This window comes from Neomonachus schauinslandi, chromosome 8 (genome assembly GCF_002201575.2).
Source record: "Neomonachus schauinslandi chromosome 8, ASM220157v2, whole genome shotgun sequence".
Taxonomy (NCBI): Eukaryota; Metazoa; Chordata; class Mammalia; order Carnivora; family Phocidae; genus Neomonachus; species Neomonachus schauinslandi.
The window spans coordinates 51,658,722-51,675,942 of record NC_058410.1 but is presented as its reverse complement, the minus strand read 5'-3'; the positions used below and the strand labels follow the sequence as shown (position 1 = coordinate 51,675,942).

The 17,221-nt window shown below is 39.7% G+C and overlaps 1 protein-coding gene across 1 annotated transcript in view; it reads left to right on the top strand.

Moving 5' to 3' along the window:
• Positions 1–7,890, top strand: part of CCDC162P — a 28,618-nt gene extending 20,728 nt beyond the window's left edge. The window contains 4 exon segments of the mRNA XM_021693585.1: positions 1,866–2,068; positions 4,329–4,484; positions 6,684–6,777; positions 7,726–7,890. Of these exon segments, the coding sequence (XP_021549260.1) occupies positions 1,866–2,068; positions 4,329–4,484; positions 6,684–6,777; positions 7,726–7,890 (618 nt within the window).
• Positions 7,891–17,221: the final 9,331 nt, after the last annotated feature.

Sequence of the window (17,221 nt, the reverse complement as noted above, 5' to 3'; positions counted from 1 at the left end):
GCACTGTTAATGTTCATTTCCTTGGTATTTGTTGAGACTAAATATCCTTCTAAATGTCTTGTCACAAGCTGTATTTTTTGTGACTCTTCTGTTCTTCCCCTTTATCTCTTAGAATCCTAATGCCATTCCTATCCACTTACATGAGCTCTCTTAAATGAAGACTTTAACCCTTTTGTCTACCATATTTTCTGCAATATTTCTCCCAATTTGTCTTTTTATTTTTTAACTTTATTTTCATATAGTAAAATCTGTTGATCTTTTTCTTTGTGATTTCTTCTATCTTTCTAAATCCAGAAAGCAAATCTTTTCCCACATGTTTTATGTCTTACTTTTTTATAATTTCTTAAGGCTTTGATTTCATTTTAAAAATATTTAACTTCTTTAGTATTCTACCTGGAGAGAGAGAGAGAGAGAGGAGGGTATGAAGTATGGCTCAAAATTGAATTTTTTCCAAAATTACCAGTCATGTATCTTACTACCACTTACTGCAGATTCTTTTCACATTGTATTATGGTACCAGATCTTTTAAATGTACTTTAAATTCTCTTATAACTCATAGTGAATATTTGAGATACTTGTCTAGTTTCCCATTGATGCCATGCCAGTTTTAATTATTCTTATTTTCAAAATGTGTTCAAATTTGTAGCCAGAAATGATAAATCCTCAGATTAACCTTTTGTATTAGGCCGAAAAATGGGGCAGGTATTGCCCTCAGAAGACATGCAGAAATTAGTTTAATACATTTCTTTATCATTTGGAAGACTTCAAGGATCGAGAAATTGCATCTTCGAGTAGAACAAGCCTGTGTCGATAAGTGGACAGATAAGGGAGCTTGTGCACCCCCAGGGAGCCAAGCCAGGAAAGGCAGATGCGGGGGAGGCCCCAAACTGGGTCCTTGCTGGGAGTAAGTGAAAGGGTAGCAGAGATGTCAGAGCAGAGGAGCTGACCATGGCAGGAAGGAGTTAAAGAACAATGAGGTTATTTAAAAAATTGCCCAGGGCTGGCTCTTCCACGAGGAGAACTATAAAGGCAGTTTAGCATACTGTAAAACTACTGAACTTGGAATTAGGAAGCATAAGTTTACTCTTGGTACTGCTGTGTGACCTTGGAAAGTTTCAGTGTTGCTTCAGATTTCTCACCGATGAAATAGAAATCATGGCGTCCGTGATTCCTATTTCATGGGGATCTTGTGAAGATAGAAATGAGGTAATGTATGTGAAAACACGGGCGCCTGGGTGGCTCAGTCGTTAAGCGTCTGCCTTCGGCTCAGGTCATGATCCCAGAGTCCTGGGATCGAGTCCCACATCGGGCTCCCTGCTCGGCGGGAAGCCTGCTTCTCCCTCTCCCACTCCCCCTGCTTGTGTTCCTGCTCTCGCTGTCTCTCTCTGTGTCAAATAAATAAATAAAATCTTTAAAAAAAAAAAATGTATGTGAAAACACTTTGAAATTTTGAAACTGCAGTTAGAAGAGTTTATAGGAAATTATTATTATTATTGGCCTCTAAAATACTTGGAAAATATCAGGGACTTCTTCTATTCTTTATTTTGGCTTAAAATATTTATAATAATGATAACAGCAAATACTATGTACCAGGCACTTTTGTATGTATTAACTCACTTAACTCTCTCAACAATCCTATTAGGTAATTTTTATCTACTTGTTCCTCTTAGCTACTGTGACTATTCTTATCCCCCCTTTACAGATGAGGAAAATGAGAGATAGCAAAATTTCACAGTTTATAAGCAGCAGAGCTAGGACTTGAACCCAGGAAATCTGGATCCAGAGGCTGTGCCACCGAGACTGTTTTTCTTAATATGTGAACTTTCTTTTTTTTAGATTTTAAAAAGTGCTTTGTTTTCTTTCAGCTGTTTTCAGCTAAAGTAATGGGAGATCCCTTTCTCCTAGAAGAGATAGGTCTGCTCGCACTCAAGTCTGCAGCAGACAAAGGAGAGAACCAAAGCCAAGATTCTCCTGTGCTGCTCCTGGAGACATTTTCCAAACTTCTAGAACTTCTGACCCTCCGCCACCGGCTGATAGAAATGAGTCTGGAGAGTGTACATTTAGCTCGGTCAGTAGGGGGACTGAGGATCCAGATGGGGGAGAACAGACCACAGGTTTCCCCGTCTACAAGTCTTGTTCCCTCTGTGCCCCAGGGCAGCCAGAGTGAGCTTTCTAACTGGCTGAAATGACCACCTTGCTCCCTTGTTCCTTCTTCACACAAGCCTCCCTACGTGCCTCTCTGACCACTCGGCGAGGCTAGGCCCTCCTCTTGGCACCCGGGCTTCCTCTCCATTCGGTACATTACCTTTCAGTTAAATGCTTGATACTGGTTTATCAGTTTTCCTGCTGGTGTCAGCTCACTGATTGCAAAAACACTGTCCATGTTGTTTCCTGTGGTGTCCCATCACCTGGTATGAGGCCTGACCTACACGGTCGCTCTGAATATTTACTGGATTTGCTCTTAACTGTGATGAAGTTGAATAGCAGAGCAGAAGCAGTAGAGGACTGGAGAGAGGAGGGGAGGAGTCAGTGACAGTATTCAAGCCTGACAGAGGTTTGGAAGGCTCAACAGGTAGGGAGAGACAGAGAGATGGAACAGTTAGGTTTTAGGTATGAATGTGAGGTGATGGGAAGACATCCAAGTGGACATGTTTTAGAAGCAGGAAAGATGTGGAATTAAAGGGTCAGTTGCAAATACGTATGAGTTCTGTTATGTTCTAGTCCTCATGAGAGGCCCTAAAGACCTAAAGGGCCCAATCATCTACCACCAACCATTACCGAGAGTCTGCTATGGTTAGGGTCTGTCCTGGGGACTTGATGTGTATTCATTCATTTAATTTCCAGAATATCCTTAAGAGGATCCTTACTAATATTTTACCAGCAAGGAAGTAGAGGCTCAGAAGGTTAAGTTATTTGCCTAAGATCACATAACTAGAAAGTAGTAGAAGCAGAATTCAAACTGAGTTAAGATATTTATTAACTTTTATGATACTACCTCCCCATAATTTTTGATCCTTGTTCTCAGGGAGCTCATTAAAAGTTAGTTCTACTACAGTTTAATATGATATTTTAGTCATACAACCAAAATACTATGGGAACTCAGAAAATGGAGCATTTCATTCTCTGTAAGTGGATCAAGGGAAGCTTCATAAAAGAGGCACTGTTGAGGGATGAACTGTGTTCCCTGGCAGGTTTATATGTTCAAGTTCTAATCCCCAGTGCCTCAAAATGTGACCCCATTTGAAGGTAGGGTCTTTACAGAGGAATGGAATGATTAGGGTGGGCCCTCATCCAATATGACTGGTGTTCTTATAAGAGGAGGAAACTTGGACACAGATACACCAGAAGAAAGATGATGGGAAGACACAGGCAGAAGATGGCCATCTATAAGCCGAGGAGAGAGGCCTGGAACAGATCCTTCCCTCACGGCCCTCAGAAGGAACCAACCCTACCAACACCTTGATCCCAGACTTCTAGGCTCCAGAACTGTGAGACAAATCTCTGTTTATGGTACTTTGTTACAGGAGCCTAGCAAACTAACAGAGGTGCCATTTGAATTCAGCCTTAATGTACCAACTTCTCAAAATGGAGAAATGTGTTAGAGAATGTGGGTGTGAGAGGAGGGGTGGGGGGAAGACATTCTAGACTCTTAAGGCTGAAATGCCAGAGGGGCATCTGAACGGAGCCTTGCTCCAAGCCATGTAAATGTGGGAGCAGAGCTCAGATTTAGGACAAGACAGAGATAGGGCCACAGGTTCTTATAATAGGGGGTGATCATTAGGGCTCAGGGTTGGAAGATGAACACCCCAAGGAGGGGACAGAGAAGATAAGAAGAAGACCAGGTTTGGAACCCCAGGAAATACTAGGATTTGAAAATAAAGAGGAAGAGAAGCCAATGAAGACTGAGAGATAGTGGTCATGAGGCAGGAACATGGAGATCCTGGATCCAAGAGAACAAAGATGTTCCTCAAAGAGAGGATGAGGCCAGCTGCAAAGAGCTCTGAGAGAAAATAGCCTTGTATTGAAAGCAGTATTGGTGACCCCATGAGCACTCTGAGGACAAAAGCCAGCTTGCAGGAAATGAGAGTTGAGGAAGTACCCAAACACATCTCCTACTTTAACTTCTATATTTAACTGTCTGTCATAATGTAGAGTGGATGCAAGACCTTTGTGACTCATTCACTTTATACTGGACTTGGCTTATCTTGTTTTGACTTTTGCTTTTGTGCTTATTCAGATTTTTTGGGTTTTCTTACCACTTACTTTTCTTTTAGTGGAAAATAATAGTAAATGCTCTCGGTTCTTTATCTACCCCCCCCCCCTTTTAGTCTCTATAAGGAATTGGCATGGAAGATGGGTTTTGAAGAGTTCCATTTGTATCTGAGACCTGTTCACTTTGAATTTGCACCACTCAAAGAAAAAGTGGACCGTCCATCTCCTGTCTTTATCACCTCTCTACTGAAGGACACTGATCAAGTGGACAGGTGAGCCTTGAAAAGTTCAAAGTAAAAATAATGTAGTGGTAGAATGAACAGCCAGTGAAAAATAATTTCTATCACCACTGGACACACAAATACAATTTTATATCTGAATTCCCTCTCTTATATTCTATCTGCCATGATGCCATTTCTTTTTTTCTTTTTCTTTTTCTTTCTTTCTTTTTTTACTTTACTAAGGGCGGGGGAGAGATCTCAATGAAGGGGGATAATTGAATTTAAAAACACTGATTAATGGAACAATTGGATCAGAGAGCTCAAGTGGGATAGAATCACAGGCTCAGCCACTGCCCAGGTTGACCGTGTTGCTTCTGGGTAGAAAGGGGTATGAGGGTTTGTCTCATAGGGCAAGAACCATGGATCAGAAGTCCAGATCACTTCACCCACTTCCCCTGGGATGAGGAAGAAGTCAGTCAAATTTTTTGAGCCCCTGTTTCCTTGAAACTCTAATATAATGTACGAATCTAACGTGTATGGCAATATCTCAGTCACTCTTTTGTTGGCCAGCAGCAGAAGCAGACTCAAAGCAGTGAAACTTCTTCATGCCCCATAGGTTCAGCCCATTGCTGGAAAGAAAACACTCTTACTAGTAACAGATCATGAGTCTACTTAGTCAGGGAAAGGAATCTTTTTCCTCTGTGCAGAGTCAGCCTTTGTTGTGTGCTGAGGAGAAACTTCTGTCTCCCTCTTCTTTCCTTCTCTTCTAGTCTGCCCTTCCCCTGAGGGTCCGAGCTCTGTTCCTGGAGATTCCTGGTACTGGCCCCACCCCAAGGAAAGCAAAGATGACTCCAAGGAGGAAAAATCCCCTTTGTTTTGCTAGTGTGGATCAGTGCTCAAAATGTAACTTTGATGTGTTAATATGTTAAAGGACTCCTCTCTTCTCCAAAGAGACCATGGGCTGAAATGGAGAAGGTTAGGATGATAGAATATGGTATCCCAGAATTTCTCAACCTTGGCATTATTGAAATTTGGGGCTGGATAACCCTTTCTTCTAGGGGGCTGTCCTGTGCAGCAGAGGTTGTTTATCAGCATCCCTGACCACTACCTCCCAGATGCCAGTAATAGGCCTTCTCCTCCCCGATTGTAACAATCACAAATGTCTCCAGACATTGCCAAATGTCCCCCGGAGGCAAAATATTTCCTGCTCTATCCTGTCACACTAGCTAAACCAAAAAGAGAATTTATCATAAGGATATAGAGATGTCTCACAGAAACTGAAGGCAGGAAGTATGATTGGGCCTCAGATGAGGCTAGTTAGGTCTCCAGCCTGGAGCCAAGCTATGCTCTGGCTCTTCAAGGCCTCCTGCTGGAGCTGGTATTCTGCACTGATGTAAAATAGGGCATATTTTTGTTCAACTGGAATCAACCAATCAGCACAAAGTGCCCAAATGATCTGTGACCTGGTCAAGCCATGATTGATTCTCCCAACAATGATCCAACAATCCTGTAAGATCTGGGGAGCGTTCTGAATTACCAGGGGAAGGTTTATGCATCCAAGGATCTTGTCTCTTGAGTTTGCATTTATTTTATGTATGTTAATTCCTTAAAGTTGCCACTTTGTAGTGCTGTTATAACAACAACATATATCAAACATGAGCATAGTGGCTTACATTTTAAAAAGCACATTCATGCATATTATCCCATTTAATATTTGCCTTAACCCTATGAGATAGGTGATATCTCCCATTTACAGATGAAGAAACCAAGATTCATAGATATTAAATTACTTGACAAAGTCTCATAAGTATGGACAAAGGACTATATCCCAAGGCATAAACATGGTTGCAAAGAACATTTAAATAATTATTGGGGCAGTGGAAGAGAGAAAGAACTGGACAGCTTTTAGGGAGTGGATAAAAGGGTTTGAGTCAGTGAAGAGCCTGAGGACATGAGGTCAAAAGTACAAAGAGAAACAGGATAAAACAGTGGAATGGTGATCAAGAGAAAAAGAATTTGGAGTCAGTGGTCACCACAAGGAAACTGCAAGGAGATCAAGTCCAATAAGGATTAAAAAGACCCCAGAGCCCTTCAGTCTTTGGGCAGAAATATCAAGTCTTGTGTAACATCTGCACTTGGTATTATTGCTGATGTCTCAGAGCTGATCACATATGGTTTGGTCCCATCAGAATGGGCGTCTCTTGACTAACGCCATGGTACAACAGAACAATGTCATGTTTCTTCTTGCAGATATTCTCCTACTACTCTTGTCTTAGCCATCTCTGAGGTGGATGATCACCAGGTTGGCAAGTTTAGCTTTTATACAAAGGAAGCCATCCTTAAGGTAAATTATTTTTTTTAAAGAAAACTAAAGTAAAATTAAGCAATTTGCTCATGTATTTCTTTACAAATCATCATATTTAATTCATACATTTGGCTCCCATGTAGAAGAAAAGCTTCCAACTTCATAAACAATGATGATAGCCTTGTCTTATTTGTTGTGCATATTGGTCTGGTTTGAAACATAGAGCCTGCAACACCCTTGCAATAACTTCTGTTAGGTTTTAAAAGGAAGCACTTGTAGTGAACCATCTTTGTACCGAGTTTTTAAAACATGCACCTATTATAGGAGCTTTTATCTGATCTCTTAAACTTGGTACTGTTATTTTCCCTTTCCACTCAGATGAATCTTTTTGCTTCTGTGTGTGTATGTATAGGTTTGTATTTGTGTATTTTTTTATTTTTTTAATTTATTTATATATGTATTTTTAAGATCTTATTTACTTGAGCGAGAGTCGGAAAAAGCACGAGCAGGGGGAGGGACAGAGGGAGAGGGACAAGCAGACTCCCTGCTGAGTGTGGAGCCCACTTCGGGACTCAATCCCAGGACCCTGAGATCATGACCTGAGCTGAAGTCCGATGCTTAACTGACTGAGTCACCAAGGCGCCCCTGTGTGTTTATTTTTTAAACATTGATCTAATCTTGGCAGTTTTAAAAGGCTGCCACTGAGCACGTTTGCTAGTTCATCAGAGCCAACTCATCCTTTTCTGACCAGAAACCTGTTGGTGTCCAGCTACAGAGCAAATCAGGCCTGGAGGGTGCCTTCCGGGATGAAATGGTGCTTAGAGAGAGACCAGATTCAGTCCTGTGGCTGAGGAGCAAGGATCTCAGCTCATCCTGCAGTTTGATTCATATGTTTACATGTTAAATAAGTGGTGATCTGAAATCCTCAACTTCATCTCTTTCTTTCTGGCAGAAATTCCTAATATCTTTCACATTTTCTTCCTTTAGCTCTTATTCCATTCAGGAGTGGAAAATATGCAAGTGACCCTTGCATGCCAAGCAGCTCAGAAAAATGCCTTGATGGTGGCTGTCCAACAGGCATCCTTCTATCACACGCCCTGGTGGGGCTGTCCTGCTGATGTGAAGGTCAGCCTATAAGATAGAGAAACCTGAGGCATGTTGCCACTATGACAGCTGATGCCAGGCTACCCATACTGCCCCTTCTTCCCTTTAGCCTGCCCCCTCTCTCCTACCTTCTTTCCTTCCTCCCCTTCTCCCCTTCCTTCCTTCTCTTTCTTCCTTCTTTCCCTTCTCTTTTATCATTTTATCTTATTTCCTTCCCTCCTTCCTTCCTTTCCTAATGTGAAGTCAACACATGACCAAATCCTTACTGGGTCTCTTAATTTTTAGTGATTTGCTAACAATTTTTTCTTTGTATGTAACTCTATAATATTGGCTAGCTAGAATCAGCCAGCAGAAAATATCATGTTCTTCCACCTCTACCCTTTGTAGACAAATGATTTTATTGTTTTCTGTTTCATTCTTCCTGCATTTCTTTTTGCAAAAGTAAACGGAGACATTTGTCCCTTCTTTTTTCTGCAAAAGGTTACACATAATGTATAACACTTTTCCCCCCAGATTTCTTTGGTTGTTATTGAGATATAATTCACATAACATAAAATTTACCCCTTTAAAGTATATAATTCACAAGATCTTGTAACCATCACCACTATCTAATTCCAGATCATTTTCATCACTTTCAAAGGAAATCTTGTACCCATTAGCAGTCACTCCCCATTCTACCCCCTTCCCTCAGCCCCTAGCAAATAGTAATCTACTTTCTGGCTCTATAGATTTGCCTATTCTGGACATTTCACATAAATGGGATCATTCAACAAATGGCCTTTTGTATCTGGATTTTTTCACTTAGCATGTTTTCAAGTTTCATCCATGTTGTAGCATGTATCAGTACTTCATTCCTTTTTATTGGTGAGTAATATTTCATTATATAGATAGACCACATTTGTTTATCCATTCATCAGCTGACAGATATTGGGTTGTTTTTACGTTTTGGCTATTATGAATAATGCTGCTATGAACATTCATGTGCAGGTTTTTGCAAGGACATATGTTTGTTTGTTTTTTTTTAAAGATTTTATCTTTTGACAGAGAGAGAGCAAGGGAGGGAACACAAGCAGGGGGAGTGGGAGAGGGAGAAGCAGGCCTCCCGCAGAGCAGGGAGCCCGATGCGGGGCTCGATCCCAGGACCCTGGGATCATGACCTGAGCCGAAGGCAGATGCTTAACGACTGAGCCACCCAGGCGCCCAAGGACATATGTTTTGAGTTTTGCTAACCCTTGTTAATGTCTCTTTTTTATTTTAGCCCTTCTATTGGGAGTAAAATGGTATCTTATTGTGGTTTTGATTTGCATTCTCTAATTATTAATGACATTGAACATCTTTTCATGTGCTTATTGGCCATTTATATGTCTTCATTAGAGAAATTTCTATTCAAATTCTTTGCCCTTTGTATAAAATAAAATTTGTCTTTTCATTATTTAATTATAAGAGTTATTTATGTATTCTGAATACAAGTATCAGTATATGTATAATTATCAAGTATATGGTTTGCAAATATTTTCTCCCATTCTGAGGGTCATCTTTTCACTTTCTTGAAGGTATCCTTTGGCCAGAAGGTTTTCATTTTGATGAGGCCAATTCATCTAGTCTTTCTTTTGTCATTAATTCTTTTGGTGTCATATTTAAGAAATCGTTGCTGAATCCAAAGTCACAAAGATCTACTTCTCTGTTTTCTTTTGAGAGTTTTGTAGTTTTAGCTCTTGCATTTAGGTCTATGTCCATTTATGGTTAATTTTTGTGTGTAGTATGAAGAAAGGGTCTAACCTCATTCCTTGACATGTGGTGTGCTGTCCCAGCACCATTTGTTGAAAAAACTCATCTTTCCCCATTGAATTGTCTTGACACGAATGTCAAAAATCAATTGACCATGAATGTAAGAGTGTATTTCCTGACCCTGAATTCTATTCCATTGTTCTATATGTCTATTATTTTTATGTTAGTACCCCTGCTGTTTTGATTACTGTAGAGTTGTGTTAAGTTTTGAAGTTAAGAAGTATGAGTTCTCCAACTTTGTTCTTCTTTTTCAAGATTGCTTTAGCTATTTTGAGTCCCTTGCATTTTCATATTAATTTTAGGATCAGCTTGTCAATTTCTGCACACACACACACACATAAAACAACATTTGAGATTTTGACAGGGATTGCATTGAATCTATAGATCAGTTTGGATACTATTGCCATCTTAATTCTTCTGATCCATGAGCATGGATGTCTTTTTATTTATGTCTTTAATTTCTTTCAACAGTATTTTGTAGTCTTCAGTGTACAAGTTCTGTACTTCTTTTGTTAAATTAATTCCAAAATATTTTTTCTTTTTATTATGTTATTATAAGTGGAATTGTTTTCTTTTTTTTTTTTTTTAAAGATTTTATTTATTTATTTGAGAGAGAGAGAGAGCACATGAGAGGGGGGAAGGGTCAGAGGGAGAAGCAGACTCCCTGCTGAGCAGGGAGCCCGATGCAGGACTCGATCCCGGGACTCCAGGATCATGACCTGAGCCGAAGGCAGTCGCTTAACCAACTGAGCCACCCAGGCGCCCGTGGAATTGTTTTCTTAATTTCATTTTCAAAATGTTTATTGCGAATGTATAGAAATACAATTGATTTTTGTATCTTGATCTTGTATCCTGCCACCTTACTAAACTAGTTTATTAGTTTTAATAGTTTACTTGTATGTATGTATTCCTTGGGATTTTTAAAAAAGATTTTATTTATTTGAGAGAGAGAGAAAGAGAGCACAAGCAGTAGGGGGAGGGACAGAGGGAGAGGTAGAAGCAGACTCCCCACTAAGCAGGGAGACTGACACAGGGCTCAGTCCCAGGACCCTGAGATCATGACCTGAGCTGAAGGCAGACGCTTAACCGACTGAGCCACCCAGGCATTCCTCCTTAGGACTTTTTATACACAAGATCATGTCATCTGCAAATAGAAATACTTTTCACTTCTTCCTCTCTAATCTAGATGCCTTTTCTTTCATTTTCTTGCCTAATTGCCCTAACTAGACCTTCCAGTACAAGGCTGAATAGAAATGGCAAGAGTGGGTATTATTATCTTATTCCTGATCTTAGGGAGAAAGCTTTCAATCTTTTACCACTAATTATGATGTTAATTATGGGTTTTTCATAGATGCTTTTTATAGGTTGAGGACATTTCTCTCTATTCCTAGTTTGTTGAATGATTTTATCATGAAAGGGGTTTGGATTTTATTTACATATACTCTTTTGGACTTTGTTTTTTCACTTAACAGTATATCCTGAAAATCACTCCACATCAGTTCATAGAGATTTTCCCCCACTTTTTTAAACAACAGTATAGTTCTCATGTGTATGTATGTTCGCCAGTAAAATTAAACATGGTTTTAGGAAATCAACTTTCCAGGTGGCCTTTTAACATTAAGTCTTATAGATTCTCTACAGCTCACCATATTTACCCCTTATCACATTTCTCAACCTCTATTTATCTATTTCTACTCTTCATGTTAATAGGAGAATCCAAATTTATGAGTATGGCAAGAATACTCATTCCTCGCTTCTACTGCCAAATAGTAATTCCCATAGAAATTAAATACTGAAGTAGAAAATAAGGATAGAGTGAGTTATATTGATTTTTTTAAATCTCAACCCCCCAAATCTTAATTCAGTACCTCCTATAAGTTAGGCTCATCAGAAAATACTGAGGCACAATTCCTGCTCCTGAGGAACTTACAGACCAGGGTATATAAGGGGGACAGGCTCACAAGTCATTTAAGCACAGGCATAAAAGAGGTTCAACAAGCTATAGAAGGAATTTAAAGAAAAGAAAGGTCACATCTGGGAAACTAGGAAGGGCAGCACAGAGAAGGGGCATTTGGGAAAACCTGAAGGATGAGCTTTTTTTTTTTTTTAAAGATTTTATTTATTTATTTGAGACAGAGAGCATGAGAGGGAGGAGGGTCAGAGGGAGAAGCAGACTCCCTGGCAAACAGGGAGCCGGATGCGGGACTCGATCCAGGGACTCCAGGATCATGACCTGAGCTGAAGGCAGTCGCTTAACCAACTGAGCCACCCAGGCGCCCAGGATGAGCTTTTTGACAGACAGAAAGAAGAGCTTTCAGATAACTCAGGCTTGGGAACAATAAAGGGCAGATGGGTACTAGATAAAAATGAGGAGTCTAGCTTGACCACCACTGGTGATTTTCATACATAGTTGACATAAGGAATTCTTTATTTAAGTACTTTAATCTTACAAAGAATACTAATTATATAAAACAGATATAAGTGGGGCTATTCTTGTTAAAATGGAGAGTGAGAGGATTATGAGTCCCTAAGATCCATTCAAAAAACAAATGTTGAAAGTCGCTAGATTGGAGCACAGGGCAGGAATAGGAAGACATTAGGGTTACATATATTTACATATATGTAATATATATGTATTGTGTACATATATTTACATATATATGAATGAATATGTGAATATATATAGTAATATATGAATATCTAGTAATGTGTATGAATATATAGAAATAATGTGTGAATGTGTGTGTGTTTATATGCTCTCCTACAAGGGTGGGACAAGATGAGGACTGATGGTATAATAAGGAGGAATAAATGATGGAGACAATGAAAGGGAACAAGAGGAAATGAGGGAAGGGAGGAGGGACGGAAAGAGATGAGAGACAGGGAGAGAACAAAATTGTGCACTGCTATCAAAGCAAAGGAGAGGAATGTTTCAGGAAGAAATGAGTCACCAAAGAAGATGTACAGATGGTAAATAAGCACATAAAAAGGTGTTTAACACCTTTTTAGTTATTAGAGAAGTTAGAGTTGTTAGGGAAATGCAAATTAAAACCGCAGTGAGACACTACTGCACACCCATTAAAATTTAAAGGACTGGTTAAAATTTAAAAGACTGACCATTTTGAGTGTTGGCAGGGATGTGGAAGATCTGGAACTCTCATATACTGCTGAAGGGAATGCAAAATGGTCAATCACTTTGGAAGACATTTTGACAGTTTCTTAAAAGGTTGAACATACACTTACCAGGATTCCGCTAGGTATTTATCCAAGAGAAATGAAAACATATGTTCATACAGAAACATACACAGATGTTTATAGCAGCTTTATTTAAAATAGCCAAGACCTGGAAAGAACCCAAATGTCCCTCACCAAGTGAACAGATAAACAAATTGTGGTATATCCATATAATGGAATACTACTCAGCAATACAAACAAATGAATTATTGAGATACACAACAATATGGATGAAGCCATACAAAAAAGAGTATGTACTACATGACTCCATTTATATAAAATTCTAGGAAATGCATTCTAATTTTTAGTCAGAGAAAGCAGAGAACAGTGGGTTGCTTGAGAAAGGGGGCTGGATGGATGGGATGGTCATTCTGATTGCAGTGATGATTTCATAGTTGTATACATATGCCAAAACTTATCTAATTGTACACTTTAAATATGTGTTGTTTATTAAATGTCAGTTATATCTCAGTAAAGCTACTGTTTTTAAAAGAAGATGAAAAAAGAATAAGAAGTTGAAAGTTGATAGAGTTAAATGTAGAGGGAAGAACCAGAAGAGCAGGGATTAGAATGAGGCCATTTGACATTCTCAGAAGCTCATTGCTGACTGAGACAGCAGTTCTAGTGGGGTTGAAAGCAAGACTTACTTGAAAGCAAGGCTGTCAGAGTGAAGGAGTGAGAGGGTGATAGAAGGATAGAAGTAGTGTGCATTTATTGCTCCTGTATCAGTCCATCTAGGCTGCCACAACATAATACCATAGGAAGTTTTGCTTCCACATTCTCTCACTCCCCCACCCTTTATCATTACCTTGTTCATGGCAGCATATATAGCCTACCTCCATTGCTTAGGCTGAACCACAGTGGGTACCCTGCCTCAGTTTCTCAGACCTTGCAGCCATGAAGTCCATCAGCAGTATTTCTTGAGAGGCCACTCTATACAGAGCATGCCAACTAGCTATCTTGTAGAGTGGAGAATTTTTTTCAGGGTAATTTAGACAACTGTACTTTATTGTAGAAATAGTTACACTTACTGCCTCACCCCCATATTGTGCAAAATCTCTCTTCCCTTCCCTCTTGTACCCTGTCCTCTCCTCCGCTCTGTTACCCTTCTCCTCTCTTTCTTCCACTCCAATCCATCCGGACCCCACATACTTAAGCATTTTACGTGTATTTGCGGTCAGTTGCAACTGTGAGATCATTTTGCGGCCAGTACTACAGGACTTACAAATCCAACAAATTTAATTCACTTTGGTTTAAAACATTTTAGGAAATAACTTCAGATCTGAGAAATTATGGTGGAATGGGTCCAGCCAGAAGAAGAAATTCCAGAATTGTGAATGGCATAGAGAACTTACTGTTAGCCCCAACTCCAAAAGTGCCAGACACCCTTACTCATCCTTCAGAAAGATTCCAGCCTACCAAAAGGTACTACCCTAGGGGTTTGTTTAAAATAACAAAAGTGTCCTCTTTTAAGTCAATTAATAACAGATTGTGGGATTGAAGGATGCCTAAATTCCCAAAGTGACCAGCATGTGTTTAATTTTTAAGACCTTGTATGAAGACAGAACACAAGGAAGAAGAATATGGGCCTCTCCAAATTTTCCATGTTTATCTTAGACTGAAAAGCACGGAACTACCCCTCACTATTCTAACAAGTGTTTTATCAATGCTTAGGATAATAAGGTGCTGCATTATCAGAGAGCTAGAGCCTCTACAGAGAGATGGCTCTAAATCAGGAATGTCCTATAATGTCCCGATCTCTCTATCATGACAGAGAAAGGAGATATTTGTATTCTATAATAAATATTCTGAGTATTTCCAATGATAGTTTAATTTAATTCTGGCAAATTTAAAATGTAAAAAACAAACAAACAAACAAACAAGCAAAACTACTCTACTATCCAAGATGTCATCAGTCTGACATATGGCCAGAGTTCAAATACCCTAAGTTCCCATTCCCAACATGTGGATGGAAGATTTAAGACCAATATGTCTAGTCAAGAGGACCCTTGCGTGGCTACTTCAGTCCAGGAACCCCTGCAGTAGAGGCCAGGAGGGCACAAAGGGACCTGGGTAGTATAAACACTGAGCCAGGCTCTGAAGTTCGGGACAGAGGAGGAACTGCTGATACATGCTCTAGGCACATGGGGGCCACAAGAAGGGCAGTGACACATCAGCATCCCTAGTGAATATAATCAGAAACATCTGAAGAAGATGAGAACCATGGAGACAGAGCCACCTGCTCTCCTTTGTGATGCCTAATACTCAGCCCCAGGTTTCCTGTCCTCCAGGGAGCTCTTGTGTTGTCTTTTTATTATATGTACACTTACTTCCTGCCTTGGGCTCAGATGTCTCTGTTCACTTGTCAGGGCTCCGGAGGCTTTTGTGTCTATTCAACTAGAAAAGGTGGGGCTGCGGGACATGATGCTGAACACCTTCCTCCTCAGGAAACAAACCATGGCCGACAGAATGAAGAGCCTTGTGAGTTTAGTGAGAAGGGCTCCCTAAAGCTCTCATTATCTTTTACATTTGAGCAAATAAAAATTCTTAACTTGTAATCTGTTGCTTTCAGCCTATTTGGATAGGACTATTGAAAATATAAAGAACTGTAAAAGGGAATTCAATAAGAAATAGAAAGGAAGTAATTCAAGCTAATTGCAGTCTAGTTTTTAAAAATATGCACATTTTTTCCAAGACCACATTTTATTTTGTCACTTTCTAAACGGAACTAGTTTTAGCACCTGCTCTGGAACATTAGCCCACTCTTGAGTGACCCACAGATGTTCAGGGGGTTTAGACAAGGTGAGCAAGGGCTCTTACTATCTAATTCATGTGTTATCTGATTATCCAGATATTAATGACATGTTTCTATTTAAGGATTTTATACTAGCCCAATCTGTTGGAAAATACAAAATTCAAGCCTTTAAGCAGTTCAAAGTATTGCTTAATTTTGTGAATATGGTTTCATTATTCATTAATTTTTTGAGGAGGAAGTCACTAGACTAATGCATATTTCTTTGGGAGAGAAATCATAGGTTTACAATCTCTAGGCTTCTTCCCTATCTATGACTGAAAAGGAAAGACTTAAATTTCCCTTAATCCAGTTCTACAAATGCGATGTGAGGGAGGCCAAACTTCTAGACTACTGCTGAGCAATAATGGAGGCAAAGGACTCCTTTTAATAAGTAATTGAGATATTCAATTACCTTTTTTACTACTATATTCAAAAAATATTGACCAAATGAAAAATTTTATAGCTCATTAACTGCACTTCAGGATTATCCAGTGCCTATCAGATTAGAAGACACAGGACTCCTAGATCATAGACAAAGAACTTTATGACTCACAGCAGAGCAAGTGACATGACCTTTATGTTTGTATCAGTTCTCTTTGCCTCCCAAGTCCCAAGGGGGCAACATGGAGGAGCCTAGATGTATGCAGTGGGTTTTTGTCCCAGTCAAATGACACGGAGCTTAAGGAATCTACCTCTTTTTGTGGCAAGCTTGCTATTTTTCCTGGAGGGAGACGTTACCCATCCCTCAAGGTTGCTCTTTGCACACAGAACCTTGAGAAATGGCCCAAGTAAAGAGTGGTCAGGGCCTTGCATTCTTGGCATACTCAGCAAGGTGTGCAGGAATGGGAGAGAACCATGGAGGAGTATTTCTCAGCAAGTTGGCCTTCAGAAAGAGTATCTCAACTCTGCGACATTTTCCTACTTTAAGTTTGCTATAAGTTTGTATACATGTACTAGGATGGAGAGTTTTTATAGCTAACCATCTAATAGAAGAACTATCATTCTCTTTTATTACAGGATGAAATTGGTAAAGTCAAGAGAGACGTTACAGTTGAATATTGTCAGAAGTAAGTATGGTATATGTGCACAACATACGCTAATTTCTCTGACTCTGAATTCAATAAACTGCAGTGTTATGTAGAAATCCAGACAATGAGTCAGGTGGTTTTCTTAATTATTTATTTATTGGTTTCTACCAAACATTTATTTATTTACGTATTTTAATTTAAATTAAATTAATTAACATATAGTATATTACTAGTTTCAGAGGTAGAGTTCAGTGATTCATCAGTCTTATATAATACCCAGTGCTCATTACATCACATGCCCTTCTTAATGTCTATCACCCAGTTACCCCATCCCCCACCCCTCTCCCCTCCAGCAACCCTCAGTTTGTTCCCTATGATTAAGAGTCTCTTATGGGGGGCGCCTGGGTGGCTCAGTCAATTAAGCATCTGCCTTTGGCTCAGGTCATGATCCCAAGGTCCTGGGATAGAACCCCGCATCGGGCTCCCTGCTCAGTGGGGAGCCTGCTTCTCCCTCTGTGTGCTCTCTCATCTCTCT